General features: G+C 35.1%; 1 protein-coding gene across 1 annotated transcript; it reads right to left on the minus strand.

The window, feature by feature from the left end:
• Positions 1–10,553: 10,553 nt before the first annotated feature.
• Positions 10,554–14,627, minus strand: LOC106067697 (aerolysin-like). Its single transcript, XM_013226921.2, has 2 exons — positions 14,429–14,627; positions 10,554–13,071 (listed from the first exon to the last, which is right to left on the minus strand). The coding sequence occupies exon 2, from the start codon at positions 13,065–13,067 to the stop codon at positions 11,322–11,324; it is 1,746 nt and encodes a 581-aa protein (XP_013082375.2). The 5' UTR covers positions 13,068–13,071; positions 14,429–14,627; the 3' UTR covers positions 10,554–11,321.
• Between the last annotated feature and the right edge of the window lie 5,128 nt (positions 14,628–19,755).

The following is a 19,755-nucleotide window of genomic DNA, read 5'->3' on the forward strand; positions in this document are numbered from 1 at the left end:
TCTCCCCCCACCTAACATCCCTGAAAACAAATCTAAGCAAAGTAAAAAAATTAAAACATCCGGAGGGGCAAGTTCAGCACCCACCACCCCAACCAAAATAACAAGAAAGAGGGCCCTCTCTCTCTCTTCCTCATCAGAGGATCTAAACGAGGATCCCCGGGTAGAGGAGGAGAAAAGAGAGGAAGAACAGTTCAAGCTCGAGCTGAACTTTCCAGACTCCCCGTCAGTGCTAGTCATAGATGAGGGCGAGGACCCTAACACACATTCAAACACATAAACAACAAAGCAACTCTTAAAGATAAAACGCATACACATACAATAGAATAATAAACACGCAAACCAATCTCACACACTCATGGCAGACATCAAAATTTTGACACTCAACATCAGAGGGCTTAACAATAAACACACATACATAGCACACCTCACAAGGAAATACAAGCCAGACTTTATCTTTCTGCAAGAGACCAACACACAGTTAGAGTACAAGGCCAAAAAAGCAGTCTCTCTTATGGGCCTCCGGGAGGGTTATTTTAGTTTAGGTAGAAAGCCACGAGGGACAGCCATTTTACAAACATCCAATAGGTTTTCAATCACACACTCATATCAAGACAATAGCGGAAGGATAGTAATAATTAGGACAAGCTCACAAAAACACACATACACGTTAGTCAACATTTATGCACCCGCTCAAAAAAAAGAGAAACACGAGTTTTTTGGAATGCTAAGTGACATTCTACACACTCAGTACGCAGGAGAAAATTTGATAGTAGGGGGTGATTTAAATTACATTGATTCCCAATTAGACAAGCAAAACACAAACACAGAGGGTCCTGCTCCTCGTGTAACAATTAAAACGCATGACTATTTGGGGAGAGTCATCAAGGCTTTCCGGTTAGTAGATGCCTATAGAGAAGTAGAGGTCACGGGCCGGGTCACCACGTTCAGGGACAAGGCACACCAAATAGAAACACGGATAGATAGAGTGTATGTGCCAAGGGCGTGCGAAACAAAAAGTGTAACACATCTCGTAGAGACGTTACAATATACAGACCACAAAGGAGTCTTAGTGGAACTGCTGAACCCAAAACTAAAAAAGAAAAAACAAAAAACACCGATCTGGAAATTTAACAACGACCTCCTAAAAGACCCGCTCTATTTAAAAACAATCGCAAACCTCCTCAAAAATATAATACATGACTCAAACACACCCCATTTCAAAGTGACACAAATATGGACGCTAATTAAAAGCTCCATTAAGCAGCAAAGCCAAATACTGGCCACACTAGTTAACTCAAAAAGGAAAAAAGAAGAGGAAAGACTTAAAAGTTTACTAACACACGAAGAAGACGAAGCAGCCAAAACACATATACTAACACAACTAGAAGAACTATTTAACTATCAATACAAAGGAGCGGAATTGAGGTGCAAAAGTAAAAAAATAACCGAAGGGCCTAACAAACTTTTTTTATCGGCAGAACAAAACATTCAAATTGACAGAACTATTGACAACATTGTTGATAGTAAAGGAGAAATTATACACGACCTGGACAAAATAACAGACACATTTACGAAACACTTACTAATTTGTATGACAAGGAACAGACGGACGACAACGCACAAAAATTATTTTTACAGAACTGCAAAGAAATACCAATTACAGAACAGATAGAGACAGACGCTCCCTTTACGCTAGACGAACTGAAGGCTGCTTTAGATACAACACAAAACAACAAATCCCCTGGCCCAGACGGTCTGACGTTTGAATTTTACAAAGCCTTTTTTCCCCAAATAGGACCCCTACTATTAAATCTATACAGCGACATGTTAGTGACAGAACAGTTACCTAGAGATTTCAACTTAGCATACATCACACTTCTACCAAAAAAAACAAGAAAACAACACCTCACCTAGCGACTTTCGACCGATCTCACTTCTAAACACCGACTACAAACTCCTGACGAAAATGATTTTTTTAAGACTAAAACCCATCATACCACACTTAATAGGACAGGACCAATACTGTAGCAACCCAGACAAAAACATCGACGAACTTAACCATTTTTTAAGAGACATTATATATTTCTGTAAAGACAAAGACTTGAAAGCAGCCCTCTTTTCTATTGACCAGGAAAAAGCCTTTGACAGAATAGACCATGATTACCTTTTCAAAATACTAGACAAGACGAAGATAGATGGAAGAATGAAGAAATACATAAAGCTAGTTTACACTGATGCCACAAGCAAACTCATAATAAACCAAACCCTTAGTGGCAGTATCCCTATTAGAAGATCTGTTAGACAAGGGTGTCCCCTTTCTCCCTTTTTATACACCCTTTGTCTAGAACCCCTTTTAGAAACCATCAGGCTAGATAGTGGAATCACGGGGATAAAAATCCCAGGCCCCACGCCCGTAGTTAAAGTTAAAGCATACGCTGATGACACCACCCTTTTTCCCTCCTCAGAAAAAGACATAGCCGCAATCATAGATAAGTTTATTCAATTTGGGAGGGCAAGCGGGTCAAAAATCAACATAAATAAATCTTGTATTATGGGATTGGGCAGGTGGGAAATCCCCTTAAACATCCCCTTTAACCTTAAAATAGAGAAGGCAATTAAAATATGCGGCATCACGTGGACAAGCAACCCAACATATTACCACACACAGCAGTGGGAAAATATTTTAAACAAAACCAAAAACACACTTAAAAGATTTCATTATACAGCAACTACTATATTTGGTAGAGCAATACTAGTAAACAACCTGGTCATCCCGAAGATAGTTTATTTAGCAAACATCACAGAACCTCCACCAACTTTTATACCAAGCATAAACACAATCATTAGGAATTTTATATTTAAAAGCACTATCAGGAACATTAAACACACAACACTTATACAAAACAAAGAGGATGGGGGGATAAACTTACAGGACATCAGAACCAAAATACAAGCACTAAGATTAAAATACATAGGACAAGTAGCCAAGAACCCAAACAATTTTCCATTAACAATATACTACTACGGCTTAAGGTTAATTAAAATAATTCCAATAAAAAATGACACCCCACACCACTTTGGTACAAACACACATCCATTTTACAGATCCATATCAAGAATACTCCCCGGCAATGAACATCTAATACACAGTCAATTAAAAGACACATATACAACACTTAAGAAACAGTTACAAGAAAGATTATTCAATAGGATCAAATGGAGTAGAGAGTTAGGTGTAATAGATTTCAGAGACACTTTTATAAATCTGCACAGCAAACACATAACACCCAAAGCCAGAGAAATAACATACAGACTAATCTTCGGGATGACCCCTGTAGGAAGTAAGAAAAGAAATGTACACACATGTGTTTTATGTCACACAGATAATGGTAACAATGAAAGCCATATGTTTTTAAAATGTAAAATATTTGATAATGTTAGATGCACTATGAAAGTCCTACTAGAGGCAAACTGTAACACCAATGTTAACCTTAACCTAGCTATTGTTTTAAATAAATTGCCTAAAATCAAAAGTAAGATGATTCATAAATTTAATCTAATAATAGTGAGTGAATACAGAAGTCTTGTGTGGCACAGTAGAATTAAAGTTGTTAATAACAATGTATCTTTAAATCCTTATAATCTAGAGTTAATATTTAGAAAAATAATTGAACATAGAATTGATAATTATACTGGTTAGATAGAAATTGTAATTATTGTATAATTTATTGCCCTTGACTAAATTGTCAGACCTCAGAGATAAAAATCTAAATACTGTAAACTGTAATCAATCTGTAAAGTTACTCTATTTGTATTATGTCATTTAGTTTAAGTGGTTATGCGAGTGTGTGAGAGTGTGTATGTACCTGGGTTAAAGAGAGTTTGGGCTGAGAGATGTGGGATAGGAATCAAATTGAACTTTATTTATCTATGGAAAACTACAAAGAAACTGTCTTTTAAAGGGAAGTCAACACTTTTGAAGAATTATTTCTCCCTCGCGGTTACGTCCTCTTTGATCACATAATCGGAGAGCATGTCACAAGTCAACATCAAGTGTGTCTGTACAACACTCACAGAACACGGCAAGCCCGTGGACACGTAACAAGAACTCTATGACAATGTCTATATCTTAGCGGCAGCCTCATGCTAGACATACTGGGAAACAAAGGAACAAGAAAACAAGACACAACTGAATGGAGCCTGCGAAGAGACTAGAAACAAAAATAACCAAAACCAATAATCCTAAAGAATATAGACAAGGGCAGACAATTGAAAGTCAAGAATCTTTTATGAATAATGTAATAGTTTAAGACAAATTAACTATTTTTTATTTATTTAGCAATTTTTTATTTTTTTTTTAAACCCCTCGTAATGAGAGAAAAAAGAATCCTTAATCGACACCCCTATCCTGAAATAATTTACACATGACCCTAACAGAACCCTGAACAATTGTGATACAGCAGCACCTTTACTTGGTTAACTATCCCAGAACGATTCTAACAGACCCAAGGGCCACCTTGATGATGCTAGAGTAGCCCTCTTACATCTCAAGGAGCCCTTTAAAAATTGTCGTGAGAGGGATTAACCTGTTCCCTGATCAGTCTTTTTAAATATACAAGGCAGCTGTATAAAACCTATATTAGCTTGCCTTGCCTAATTACTTGCTACTACCTGGGAACATAGCATTGCTACAAAGTCAATTTCAGGAATGATTGTTAATGTTGCTGTGCAGCTTTGTTAATAAACTCATTTATGTAGAAGATTGTTACTGTTAAAGCAAAAATACTGAGGCCACTTATCAAGGAAGTCCTTTCTCTCTGTATTACTTTATAGAAAAGATATTGTTCTGTTGTGTAAAATTAAATATTATTATATGTCTAAAATACTATTTGACGAGACAGAATGGAGGCTTAGGATGAAATCAGTCACTTTTTCCTCTTCGTACTACCACCAAGAGCAATACATTATGTCCCCTTTAACCATAAAGTGACAATGACAATGCCAAGTGCTTAAAAGGAAACATAAACTAATTGGATACAATCACACTACAGATTTCCCTTTGTTTCGTTTAATTTTTTTTGGAAAATGTCTACAAGATAAGATAACTTAAATTCAGTTTGACTACAATTGAAGGCGTTGTCAACTAGTGGATATTAAATGAATTGTAATTTCTTGACCACTCATGTTTTATTTTTATTTTTTTGAAAATGACTACAAATTAGTAGATATTAAATGAAGTGTAATTTCTTGAAAAAAAAAAAAAAAAAAAAAAAAAAAAAAAAAGAGATTGAGCTTTTCCGAAACAATTAGATCAATTATAAGACATTAGTTAGGCCAGGGTAGGCGCGGTGGCTGAGCAGTAATGGTTTTTAAAAAACAGCTACAAAACTTCCTAGTTACCTACCTTTCCGCAACAATTTCGCTTAATATATTGGAGTAGTCTCAGCGCCCTGAGCATGCAAAAGAATCAAAGCTGCACTATACAAATGGTTTTTAAAAAAATATTCGATCATGAATAATTAAGTGTAATTTCAAATTATATATTTTTTATAATTGTTTAGTTCTATAATTGCTTATTTTTATTTCGTATTTTCACAAAAACTAATTCTCTAAATCTCTACATTGTTCTATTCCAGCAAAAGTTTAGTTTGCATGAAACGCAAAGGAAAAAACAAAAAAAAAGAATTAAAAATCAAGTATGATTATTTCAAATTTCATGCTATTAACAATCAAAGGTACATAGTTATGAACTGTTAAAAGACACATGAATGTACTTTTTAGGCTCAGTTTTCAGACATTTTGTTTAGTCCAGTTTCTCAGACCTACACCATAAAACTCCGATCTAGACTAGAATTCGTAAGTCTATCTCTATACTTTTAATCTTAAAATTCTAGATCTAGACAAGTGTGATCGGAATTACTAGATCTAATCAAATCTAGTGCCACCGGTAATGAGGTACATTATGCTGTTCATGTCAGATCCGCCACTGAAAACAAATGTATCCAATGTAAGAGGCTACACATTTTTAAGGCCTTTTCCGATTACAGTGTGGTGGACGATATTCACGGGTTAATAGTTAGTTGGTACAGTACTTGTGTACCTTGTTGTATACACATCATTATATCTACAATAACTTGTCTGAAAGAAAAAAAAAAGAACAACATTAAAAATACTGTTTAAGAAAAAAAAAACAATACTTTCTTTATTCAGCTTATAGAGATATAATTTTTCTCTTAATAACTGTCACAACGTGTGTTGTGGTGCCGGGGATTTTGCTTGAATTAAAATAGTTGAATAAATGACGATCTAGGATTCACAATAAAAGATTCTTTTTTTAAAACACAACTCTGGAACTTTATTTAAATATAAAACGTAAGTACAGCTTATGTACAAGTTACAGATCAACAAGCACAAATAAATTTACAAAGGCTTTAAATCAGAGCTCTTAGAAAAACATGACTGTCTACTAGGAAATTCTTTTATCGACTGGCGTTGTTTCTACTCTCGTCAATTCTCTGGCGCTAACTCTTTTAAAAAATGTCTTTATTTATTTTCAAATCAACCAATAGACTTGCAACATCGTAATTACGTCTCGGGTAAAACCTGAGGCGCTGTCAAGGGTCTAGATTTGTGGGGTAATTCCTGATGCTCAGTCAAGGGTTTATATTTCTATTTACACACAAGCTTTTAAATGTGAAATATACAAATAAATCTATATTGGCATCTGTGACAATAACGAAAGAATGTTAATTTTTTTTTAAAAAAAAAAAGAACATTTCCCAGTGCGGTCAACTAGATAGTAATTCTTTTACCAATGATACCCGGTACACTAACATCGTTAGAGCTGTTTTCGAGATCCGTGTCCACCGATTTAATTTTTTTTTTTTTAGTTTTGAGCCCAAGTTTTAGTTGTTAGTTCCCACGAAGGTACGAGTTGAATAAAGTATTGTCAAAAGTACAACATGAGATAGAGTTTATATTTTGGCGCCTTCAATGCAATTACATGGAGTGTAGATTCACTCTATGTGCTTTTTATTTATTTTAAGTTTACGTTTGAAGATTGATGCAACCAGGTAGCTTGCCAACTTTAGAAGACAGACTAGCAGACGACTCGAATGTTTCAACCTTTGGCTGTCGGTGTGTTGTTGGGAAAATCGCCGGCACGTCGTTCGCCGTATCACTTCCATTAAGAAGCGTGCACAACGATTGCTACAAAATGTCACTGCAAGGGCAGGATGGGAGAGAAATTTTTTTTTTCTTTTAAAGTCCATGACCAATTTCGTTATTATTACCGTTCATGTATTTTCATCTTTATATATATGTATATTGTTATTATTTGTAATTTCGACTGCCTTTCTAGCTCTGTGCTTTGTGGCGAAACAAATCAAATTGTTACATTGTTGACTATTAATAAATATGTATTGTGCTTTTATTATTAAATGAAATCGGTGTTTCCAAAACTGTGTTCCGCGGAAACCTAGTGTTCCTCGAGGCCTGAATAGGTGTCCCAAGAGCTACTGGAATAATTAGGCTAACTAGAAGCCACTAGGTGAATTAATCTCTCTAAAATAACATGCAAATTGTTTCTCTAAGTGCTCGGAATGTGCAAAGTGTTCCGTTAAGAAAAAAGTTTGATAAAAACAGAATTAAATGAAAAAAACAAAAAAAAATGTATTTAGTTAACAAATATTACACAGTATTATATGTGTGCAAATGAATTCAGTGCCTGACTTAGGCCACTACAAACTATGACCCCGCGCTAATTCTAGGTGTAAATAATCACATTTCAAACATTATAACTTATGTATAACGGGTTTTGCGCAGCTTCCTGATTATCCAAGGGCTAGTTGAAATCTCTTGCAATTGCAAAATATACCCAAAAATTCTCGAAATCTCCTGAAATTAAAAATCAGCTGAAAACTCATAAAAATCTCCTGAAAAAGAAACAAAATTGTAATTTTGGGGTGCCAATCCTATGCGCGATAAAATAAAAACGGCATTGTCAGCTTTCATTTAATAAAAAATTATTATAAAGACGAATGTAATTTCTAATACAAAATCTTATTGTTGACATTATGCTTATCCCTACCCAGACTAGGCCCAGCGAAATCCGTTTTGCATAGAGCCTGCAATCTGTAGGACCGGCACTGGAAAGGGGGATAGTCGTTATTCTTTTTGAGTCTCTCCTCCAGTCCGTCTGTCCCGCTTAAATCTCTTAGACTAAAAAATATATTGCAAATTGATATTTTAGATTGATATTTTAGATCTTTCTAGAGTGGGTCTGATATAACTGTTGTATGTTATTTTTAGAATAATGTGGTTAGCTCCCCAGTCGCTGCCAGCCATAAGGGATAAGGGATAATCTTTAGATGCCTTTACTCTGCTTCGTTAAGATCTTGTAAACCAGAAAAAAAAATGAAAATCCGTTATGTTTGGAGTTTCACTTTTCTGATGCAACGGCTACTTTTTTCTTTTCTGAATGGAAAAAATGTAATTTTTCAAATCAACTTATGGTACAGCAAATATGTTTAGTGATCAATTTTGTAATTACAACACTTTTTGTACATGAAATTCGCTATTGTGTTTGTGCTGTTAGTCTGTGTCTGTCTGCCACATTATAGATTCAAATCTTAGCAAAAAAGAAATAATAATAACAGCGTGAGTAGGCCTAAACCCAAGATGTAAAAAAAAAAAAAAATCAGGGCTGGTTCAAGAAATTGCAGGGCCCTATACGAAACGGAGTGCGCGGGGCTTAGTCTGGGTAAGGATAAGGATATTAAGTGATAATTAAGAATTTGTTTTAGAAAACAAATTCGTCTTTGCATTTTATTCATACAACAAAAAGCCGATAAACATTCAGATCTGCCTATTAGATTTAGGCCAAGTACCGAAGTACTGCTCTCTATACTAAAAGGAAAAGTCGAGATAGATTTAGATCTATATTTATATTCCGTTGACTATTTAAGTATTTTAAGTATTGGAACTGCATGTTTTTGTTAAAACTCACCTTATTATTACATTTTTATTCAATAAAAGCTGACAATGCTGCTTTTTTATCGCGAGTAAGGCTGGCATTTTTCAAATTGATGACACCCTGAAATGACGATTTTGTCTATTTTTCATGTGATTTCTATGAGTTTTTCAGAAGACTGAAATAATTTAAGGAAATTTTCATGACTTTTCTCGTATATTTTGCAATTTCTGGAGATTTCTACAATCTCCTGGAAAATGAGGAGACCGCGGAAACAATTTAAAAATAATTTAAAATGGTTAAATTTAATAATTTACTCTTAGAATTATAGCGGAGCCTATAAAAACGCATGACCCACTGCGGCTGCATAGGTTGCAGTGGCCTAAGGCCGGCCCTGCTCCATTCCCGCTAAAAATTAGGCTTAAAACTTGGTAAGTGCAGTGCGAGTCGTCTGTGCTCTCCTGGAGAATTAAATTGTTTGGTAATTTTGTATGTCACGACGTCGTCCGTAAAGGATAAGCTGCAATTATTATTATTATTATAATCATTATAATAATTGTTATTATTATGTTAGAAATGAAGGAGTATTCATTCTCTGGTGCTGCCAGCGTCGAGTGTTGCTAAAGAGAAACAAAATTCATCGCAGTCCCTTTGTCAGTGTCCACTGAAGAAAAATTTTTTTTAAAATTCTAGATGTTCAGTGTGTTGCTATTTGTAGAAAAAAAAAAAAAAAGACTCTTCGTCTTTCTTATGGTTACTCTATTCAGATAATTTTTTTAAAAATTTAAAGCACGTCTAAAAGCAGTTGAAATTGTCTAAAGGCAAAATAAAAATAAGTTGATTTAGGAAAAAAGAAATAAAAATTGCTTTAAAATAAGGAATTTGTGTGTTATTTTTATTTTAGTAAGTAAAACATAACCGCTGTAAAAACCATCTTAGGTGCCATTATTATTATAGCTTTAATAATTTAAACAAATTTTATATAACGCTACTTTCATGCTTTCATGCTCAGAGCGCTTTTGTGGACCAGTAAGGGAGGGAGGTATCTAGGAGTAGGTTTTCCGTGCTGCCTTTAGGCGTTCAGTAAATACTGACTCTGCCCGAGTCGGGTGTCGAACCTCGAGCTCCCAAGCCAAGCCAAGTTCAAGCGCACTTGGCCTCTCGACAACGCTTCCCACGCTTGCCATCTAGCTTGAACTGACGTATAAGACAGCACTTGCTTGTGAACGAGACAAATGAAGACCAATGACACTTGAAAAAAAAAAGAAGAAGAAAATCCTCTGCTGAGGACAGACGTAGACAGGGAAAAAAAGAATAAAAATCGACCAAGGGTTGACAATAAATATGTCTGCCCTGGGTGTGGAAAAATATGTAGGACGCTGCTGGGGCTACGTAGCAATGTGAAATACTGCATTCCTCTTTAATCTTCAGACTTGAAGACATGCCTTATGTCTATATTGTCTGTAGACAGATTTACCAGCTTAATATGCACAATGTTTCTGCATCTTTTAGGGAGGAAAAAAATAGTAATGTTCTTTTTACTAATGTGTACTAGGTAACCTTATACAGATCACAAAAAATACATCTTTTAAAGGTTTTATTGTACAAGAATGACAAAACTGTTCATAGCAATACAGTAAACACAAACACAAATAGACCTTGATTCTAAGCACGTATCTTAGCCAGGCACATCACTACAGAACAGTTCACAATACGCCACTAGAAATCATAAATACACAACAGTGTTTCACTATTGGACAAAATAGATTTATTAAATGAAATCATTATTATATTGATTGAAAACTGAAATAGCACTTCATATAGGCGAATACGTGGAGCTACAAATCTATTTTTAGTCGTAAAAAATTCAGTTGTTGTTTTTTTTCCTTTTTTTCCTTTTTTCAAAATTTATCTCAACAGAATACCTATTCAGTGTTGCCTAATACAGTTCTAGTCATTGTAGGCAAAGTTGAAAATTGACAATAATTTCCTACTCTGCTTGAAAAATGCCAGGCATTTATTTTAAAGAATATGATATTTTCTATAATTCCTGCATTGCGCCTTTTTTACCCAAAAAAAACAACAACCCACGGACACATACAGATACACACAGACACACATACATATATTTATATAACAAAATGATTACAACGTTATACGTTGTTAAAATGATTACCAAGTTATATGTTTTTAAAAAGGATAAAAAAAGTTATATTTTATAAAAATGATTAAAAATCTATATCTTCTTAGTGTAGAAAATTTTTAAAACTTTGGAAGACAATCAAATTCGTATTCAAAGCATAGCATTTAGAAATACACAATTATTATACACCGCTGTCCACATCATTACTTAAGAGGATTCTTGATTCGCTGGAAGAATATCTAATTCAAATGGCTCTGCATTGACCAATTCTACTTCAGGGTACTTGACATCTACAGGTTTATCATTGGGACCCACTGTAGCAAAGAAAGTTCCATTGTTTAGTTGTGTTGTATTGGCTTTGCCATCATCAGTTTCAGATCGACGATTAAAATTTTTATTCAGTTCTCTCGTCTCCCACTTTATATCGATTTTCGTCCCTGAGACATGCTCTAGCTTTCCATTCAAAGTAATTTCATACTGGCTCTCATCTGTGAGTCTGTTGATCACGTGACGTACAGACGGGTAATTCCTAAGCATCTCATTCCACAACCAAGGCCAAGCCTGGGATTCGCTTTGTCGTTTAAGAGCTGTGTAGAAAGCTTCAGACTGATCTCCAAAAGTGTACGGTACGCTTGGCCTAGCTCCGCTGCCTTTATGTTGGGAATGATAATTGGTTGATGGGCTGTCATAGCCCTGTCCCCACCGTAAAAATCCCCTAAATCCTACATTGAACCTTGCAATGACGACAGCCGTGTAGGGAATAGTCGTTCGGGCTTTACTAACTATAACTGTACACTTCGCAGCTGATCGAGGTGGAATGCTTATGGTTGTAGTTGCTTTAAGCACATCTGTCTTCGTATTGGACTTTGTTTCCGTTTTAGATTTCGAATAATCGAAACCTATTTTCAAGGTTCTTGAGGCTTTCGCTAGATGTTTTAGGCCGACCTCTACAGAAAACGACAGTTCAAGACTAGTCTTCCAGCTGTTGGTTGATGAATGCACGATTGTTTCCGTAACTTCCTGCGAACGTTCAAATGTTGCATTCACCGTAGAATCTCCTTCGTTGACTCTCATGCCACCGTCTATACTCACTGGTATTAATTCGTCAATGACACTTTCTCCATACCTAATTTCTTTTACGACAAATGTCCATCCCGAGTAATCAATGGCGAGTCTTTCTTTACACTTGTAACCATCACATTTTTTGTTTGGCCAAAACAGTCTCGAGTCAGCCACCCACGAGTCTCCGCTTCTGTAAAAATCTTCACCTACGTTCATTCCTTTAGTACCAGAGCACCAACCGTACCCCAGGCCGGCCGCAAGGTTAGCCAAGTTCCACAAAGTAGTGTCCATAATTCTTGTCTTTAACGTTTCTGGATCGTCCACTACCTGTGGGGTGTCCGCCATCTTACAACAATACAGTCTATCTATACAATGCAAGTAGTCGCAGTCAGCTTTGTACAGGCCAGTGATATAGTAACCCTCATTGCAAGAATACAAACCTGACCTACTAAAATCAATGTAATGGCTATAACAGTCGCCGTAGTAGAATGGGTGATTGGCTGGCTTTGCGCAGCGTCCATTTTCAATGTTATATACGTAGCCTTTGTTCTTTCCCGACTTGGAACGCTGCAAACCTTGAAGAAAAAATCCTGCGGGGCAATGGGCCCATTGGTTCGGTCTATCCAATGTCTTTGTCCAGTCAGCGTAGACGACCTGAACCTCGATTTTTGACCACTGAGGCGGTGCGCTGCAACAATGCACACCTTCTAGAAAAAAAAGCTGGTCGTCCTTATGGACATCGCTTCTTTCTAGCCCGTAAATATAGTGGTTTAGCTCGTTGCATTTCGACTGACCCGGGGAATCAAAGCTGAGCATCCAAGACGTGTAGGTGCACACGGCGTCTGCTACTCCTAACAGTGTCATAGCGACCCAGACCTTGACGAACATCATAACTCTGGCCAGGACAGAAAACAAAAAAGAAAGAAATATGAACAAATAATAACATTAATTAACTTTAAATAAGCTTGACATATTCTGTTATTTTTTTAAACACGTTGAGCGCAAATATATAGATCTAGGAAAGAGTTATGGATAGCAGATGTAGAACGAAGGTCGAAAGGGCCGAGCGTCTGATTACACATGCTCGTAGGTATGTTAAACAATGACCTCTTAAGGCACATAAGAAATTGCAAGGGAAACAACGCTTGTCTCTGGAGACGTACAGTGCCACCGAAACAAGTCATATTTTTTTTTTTTGAAAAGACTATTTCTCCTTTACACAGTTAATAACTCTGTACAAGAGCGATTAGATTACAATTAATGAATAATAAATGATTGAGAAAAAAAAAGAACATTTTTATTCCTCCTTCATTTTTCCCCCGCTCGGAAAAAAAGAAGTAAATGTATAAATCTATTACAATCAAAATTTAAAAAAATATATTTAAAAGCAAATCGTATATTAAGTGAATCAATTAATTTGGAGCAATCATGTAATTAAATTTGTAATAGATGTACACTAAATATAATGAATCTGATAAAAAAATATTTTTTTACCAATTGTTCTAGCTAAGCGCAAGTTTATACTTTTAGCTTTCTCAATACGCTGTGATTATATCACTTGTCTGGACGAGCTGGAAATGGGTAAAAAGGCGTATCTGGGTGATCGATTGTTTTTAAAGGGGGAAGAACTTAAATTCAAACTTGTAGACTAGGGCCTTCTAACTACTTTGCTAGAGAAGAGCTTCTAAACATGAAAATTTTATAGTTATCTTTTGTTTCGATTTCAGTTTTGTGTTCACTAACCCTAAGCCTTGTTCAATATACCAAACAAAATAATAAATTACAAATCGTTTTACTGATTCTTGTGTGGTCAGGTTTAAGAAATAGTTGTGCACAATTTCAGCTTGATCCACGATTGGGTGTGGGAGAAATAACGCGTACAAACATTTTTACCAGAAAAATAGACATAGTGAGTTGATATAAGCTTTGTAAAAAAAACAAAAATGATACTCTTTAGCTAAGATTACAAAAAGAAAAAAAAATACTCTGAGGGCTTCATTGTAGATAGTCCTACATGTGACATTAATGTATTCACGTGTAGCCTAGTAGAACTTTGCTCTACCATAAATTATAAATATTTATATTAATAATGAAATATTGGTTAAGAGAAAAATAAATTTAAATGTATCATTATTATATACTTTTTATACATTTAAAGCTACATTCGATTTTAAACTTAAATTTAGGAATTTTTTTCTCCCCCGCAAATATATGATAATCGTACAACGAATAGAGATATAGTATTCTCTTACCGAAACAGAAAGTCAGCAAGTTATTGTGAAAACCTTTCAGAGCAAGTTGTCGTTCCTACAGGATTTAGAAAAAGCATTTACCCTGTATATATACTGTCTCATTAATTGCTCCAATTATTTACGATGCTTTTGAAAGTTATATGAAATGGAAACTTTGATTGTCTCTCCGCGTACTAAATGGCTTGAATAAGCTAGTGACACACATTTCGTGAATAGCTCTAATTTGTTTTCTGGAACTGGGTCATGGTTTCTAAAATGTAGTCATGTGATCTGAACATTAACCAATCGTTGGCAAATGTTACGACCCACGGGAAGGTTGATTTTAATATCTAGATATGCTAGAAAAATGTCACAATTATAGTTTCAAAGCGATCTTAAACCAACGGATTGTTTATATTACTAAAGCAGGTCATTTCGGTGCATTATTTTGACAGCGGGCTTTTTGGGCAACAGTTGTCATAGTACGTTTTTATTTAACTATGTCTTAAAAAGATTACAAGAACTAAGAAGAGCTATTTCAAATCACAAAAAAAAAATTATATATGAAAGGCTTAGATAAGTAGAAATGCTGTGCATCACGGCGCCAAATCCCGAGGGCCCGGGATCGAAGACTGGGAATTTTTATTTGGGCGCCTCTGAGTCCATCCAACTCCAATGGGTACCTGCTCTTTGTTGGGGAAGAGTAAAGGAGGTTGGTCATTGTGCTGGCCACATGACACCTTCGTTAACCGTAGGCCACAGAAACAGATGAACTTTACATCATCTGCCCTATAGACCACAAGGTCTGAAAGGGGAACTTTAGTTTTTTTTTTATTATTCCAGTCAGCGAAGAATTTTTTACTATTTAAGAGATCATTCTGAAAATTTATTTTCATCGGAATTAATTTGTTTGTCAAAATGGTTACAAATTTCATCGCTGTGCCTACAGACTCTTCAACTGGCTAGGTACAAGCATTGAAACTTTATAGTAACCTTTCAACTTTCACAAATACTTAAGTCTGTTGAATCTTTGGGCCGTCTCTATTTCTCTCTGTCTTTGCCTTGGATAGAATCTTTTTCCACAAAAGGCACGTCTAATCTTTTATGTTGTCTTCCCATCGCTTTCTATGTATGCATCCTCTTTTTTCTGGTTCTGTTCTCTGAAGGAAGGTCTTTGCAAGCCAAGAAGACCATAAACCTGTTATTAAAAAATCTACAATACTCTATCTCAGTCTCTCTGATGAATTAAAAAAAGACAAAAAAAAATAAAAATTTTAAAATTAAAAAAAAAGGCGCTGAATACATCTTTAACAATAATCTTGTTTTCTAATTGTGGAGACGAATGCTGCTGATAAAGCCATTTTGGCTAATTGAAATCAGACCTGCTGCTTACTCATCTTGCACATTTTATAGCCGCACAAGAAAAGAAACGCATACTTTTTGGTTCGTTATTAGCGCGACTCTCTATCAACTTCACTACCCACTCATACAAAATTAAAATTATGGGAAATTTCAGATTAAAAAAACAACAACTTTATATTTTGAGCAAATCGATTCAAAAAGAAAGTGTCAATTAATAGGAATTGTAAAGAAAACTAAGCATAAGTAAGCATAAAGGAAGGGTCCAGAACAGCAGATGCCATACACCACAGTAGTAGAAAGAACGGTGAAAGTGCAACAGCCCCTGGTGATTGCATATGCCCAACCTGTGACCGCAGCTGTGTATCAAGGATTAGCCTTTTTAGTCACACAAGAAGTTGCAAAGGGAAAATAGATTCTTGAGAAAGTGCCACAGATGTCTCATTATGTGGACACCTAGATCTAATTATAGACATACACTTGTGATTTAGAGTTCTTAAGATCTAGTCTAAATCAACTTGTAGATCTAGTATCTACATGTAATAATTATTAGATTTAAGTTAAAAAATATTAGTAAAGCTTAGATATTCTTTCAATAAAATAAAAGAAACTTTGAATTTACCATGTTATCGTATAATTTTGGTACACTATGGCTGACATGATTTATTTTTTCTAGGTCTAGTCAAGCCAAATTTAGATTTGTTATTTACTTTAAAAGAACTATAACGGTCAAACTAGAATTTTTTTTCCATGTGACCAACGAGCTAGCAATTCTTTTCTCAGCAATATACATCAACTGTTCAATAACTAAGAAAATTGTTAAAGGATTTTGTGAGATCAGCTGTCCAGTTTCCAGGATTCAATTTCCTGGAGTCAGGTTCCATGAAGCTCTGACTTGAATAGAGGTATTGTCCAAAACAAAATAATAGAACCTTTTTTTTTTTTTGGGGGGGGGGGGGAACTAAGAGTTTTCTTTTTTTAGAAGTAGCGCTTGTGCTTTTCTATATTTGTAGTACTACATATGGCAACGTAGGAATCAACTACTTCTATAAGAACCTACAGACTATTTGGTATTAAACTTAGAGCTTGGTGATCTCAATTATATTATTGTATCTTATTTCATAGAAATATATTATGTTATAGAAACAAATTATAGATCTAATCTTGTTAATACTTATAAATATTTTATAAGCCCTCAGAGAAATATAAACAGTTTACAGATTTATCAGACAAAAACTATTCTATTAGGTAATAGTATTGCATTATATATTATACCATAATACCCTACCGTATTATAATATAAAATAATTTTTTAAAATTGGATGCTTCTATTGATAAGCGACTAAACGTTTGATTTCTAAACCTAGGCTCCTGGGTTTAAATATCTTTTGAATCTCTGACTGGAAATTTCGACTGGAAGTCAACTTATGTTGCGGTTAGCAGTTGGTCGTTGTGCTGGTCACATGACATCCTGCTCGTTAACCTTTAGCCAAAGAAATAGATGACCTAAATATCATCTGCCCTAGAGATCTAATACAAATTAGTCACTCATGGAAAGCATATCATTACAAATGTTTGGAAGTTATACTTCATCAAAGTGAACACAAAGTAAACAGATTTAAAAAATACCAATCGATGACTGCGAATTAACAAAATAATAAGCATAGCAATACACAATTGATGTTTAGAGGATCTGGTGCGACCCCCCCCCCTTTGTTAAAATCTTTTTATGGACATTTCTGTCACTATCTCACAATTCTATTTTGTCTCTTATACTGTTCCCCGAACGATTGTTTTTGTGAGCGATAAGGACATGGCAATAAAAAAGATTTAAATTTTAGGTACAGACCTTTTAATCTTACACTTATTTCTCTAGTCTCACGCTGGCCTCACTTGCTTTGTCTATTGTCTTATTATCTGTACAGTGCCCTGTTAGTTTTACGATTCAGTTATATGTTGGAAAGGTTTTCTCTAACTAAATCCAATTAAGTTATCAGCTTACGAACACGCTATTAGCCAATATACGATGACAGAGTTGCCAACTGTAAGTATAGTTGGTAAAAATGTGAAACAAATTGAGGATCTATCCAGTGCCACTTTCCCCAGCTACTAGTGTCGATTTTGAAGAGCCTCACGTCGCGTTTGCATACATCCGTATAACTTAAAAGTGGGCGACCAGCGGCTCTCCTGCCTTCTGTTAGATCGCCATACAGAATGATTTAATTCGAAATTCTGGCATTCTACGAACGTGGCCAATCCAGCTCCAGATAACAGAGAGGATGTCCTGGCACCCTGCTTTTCGTAGCACTTCCTCATTGGTTATTTTATCTTGATAATGATAATATCTATAAATAATTGCAATATTACGAAGTTCCGATGGCTGAATTGGTAAATACACAGTTTCACACATCTGACGTTGTCAAGATCATGGGTTAGATACCTGGTTTAAGCCCAGTTTGTGTCAATTTTGTTTTGGTATTATTTTTAGCGGCTCCTGAAAGAGGAAAAGACGCTATAAGTTTTGTGTGGCTTGTCTGTCCGTCCGCCCCGTTTAGATCTCAGAAACTAGAAAAGAAATGAAAATTGGACATCATGATATTTTAGATAATTCAAAGTTCTGATGATTTAGATCTAGATTTAGATCTAAAACTAGGTCTAGATCTAGCTAGATCAATGTATAGTTTGTATGACAAATGACTATTGAGATATTAATTTTTTTTTTGCGAGGGGAAACTCTTGTCATCTGTACACAATTGTAGCTTAAAGAAGTTCGAGACTTTATTTATCGTGGTGCGAATTTATCTAATTTAGTTAGAAGAATATATTTTCAGCGGCCCCCGAAAGGGGAAAAGACGCTATTAGTTTTGTGTGAAATGTCTGTCCGTCTGTCCGTCCGTCCCGTTTAGATCTCGTAAACTAGATAAGATATTGAAAATCCGACACCACAATATTTAGACCATTCAAAGTTCTGATGCAACGGCTACTTTTTTTTCTGAAAGCAAAAAAATCTAATTTTTAAATTAGTTACGCAAGCAGTTTTTTAAAGAGAAAACGCTAATTAGTATGCATTTTGAGTTAGGCCTAATTTAAAACAAATAGTAATCTTGTAAACGTCATTTGCCTGAACTTTTTAAATATTTCAGAAAGATTTTTTTTTTTTTTTTTTTTTTTTTTTTTTTAAAGGATTCGATTAATAGATTGAGCGTTTCAAAATAAATAGATCAGTCCACTCTACAATTTATAAAAAAAAAATATGTAAAGATCCTCTTTCAGACCTTGTGGTCTATAGGGCAGATGATAAAAAAGTCATCTGATTCTGCAGTCAACGGTCAACTAGGGTGTGATGTGGCCAGCACAACGACAAACTGCCTTTACTTTTCCCCAAAGATCCCGAAATTAAAAAATCCCAATCTTCACCAGGATTCGAAATTTGGACCCCCCCCCCCGGTTCAGAAGCCTCTCAGCCATCGCGCCTCCTACATTTTATTACTATGCGGATAAATAGTTAGTATCTAAAAAAAAAATAAATGACTTAAAAGAATCTTTCTCACTTAAAAGGAGCAAGCAAATACTTATCATTGAATCAAGTCTTACATATCAAATGCTAATCAGCTAAACTTTGACCTTGCATATTTTGTCTCACGAGACCAATGAGAGATATTAAATTATTTTTTTAAATTTTATTTTAATCGAAGAGAAGTCCACTTTAATTTACAAGTACTCTTCTCTTTCTTGTCAAATATGAGATGCTTTTAGATATTAGTATTCTTTTGAATTAATAAGTGAATTTTTTAAATTAACGCTTTCAAAAACATAAGGGGTCTCCATAAAAATTCTGACCTGAGGCCTCCCCATACTTAATCCGACCCTGTACGTGTGGGTAAGATGATAATTTAGTTATAAAAAAAAAACTTTCCAAATATATCACTGATTCGTGAAAGGAACAGGGCATTGTACAGCTGAACTATGACCTTGCCTATTTTGTCGCA

The sequence above is a fragment of the Biomphalaria glabrata genome, chromosome 8, assembly GCF_947242115.1.
Source record: "Biomphalaria glabrata chromosome 8, xgBioGlab47.1, whole genome shotgun sequence".
Lineage (NCBI taxonomy): Eukaryota > Metazoa > Mollusca > Gastropoda > Planorbidae > Biomphalaria > Biomphalaria glabrata.

What these genes read in the sequence shown, in the direction of transcription:
- LOC106067697 (XM_013226921.2), bottom strand. Translation starts at nt 13,067, where the DNA reads ATGATGTTCGTCAAGGTCTGGGTCGCTATGACACTGTTAGGAGTAGCA.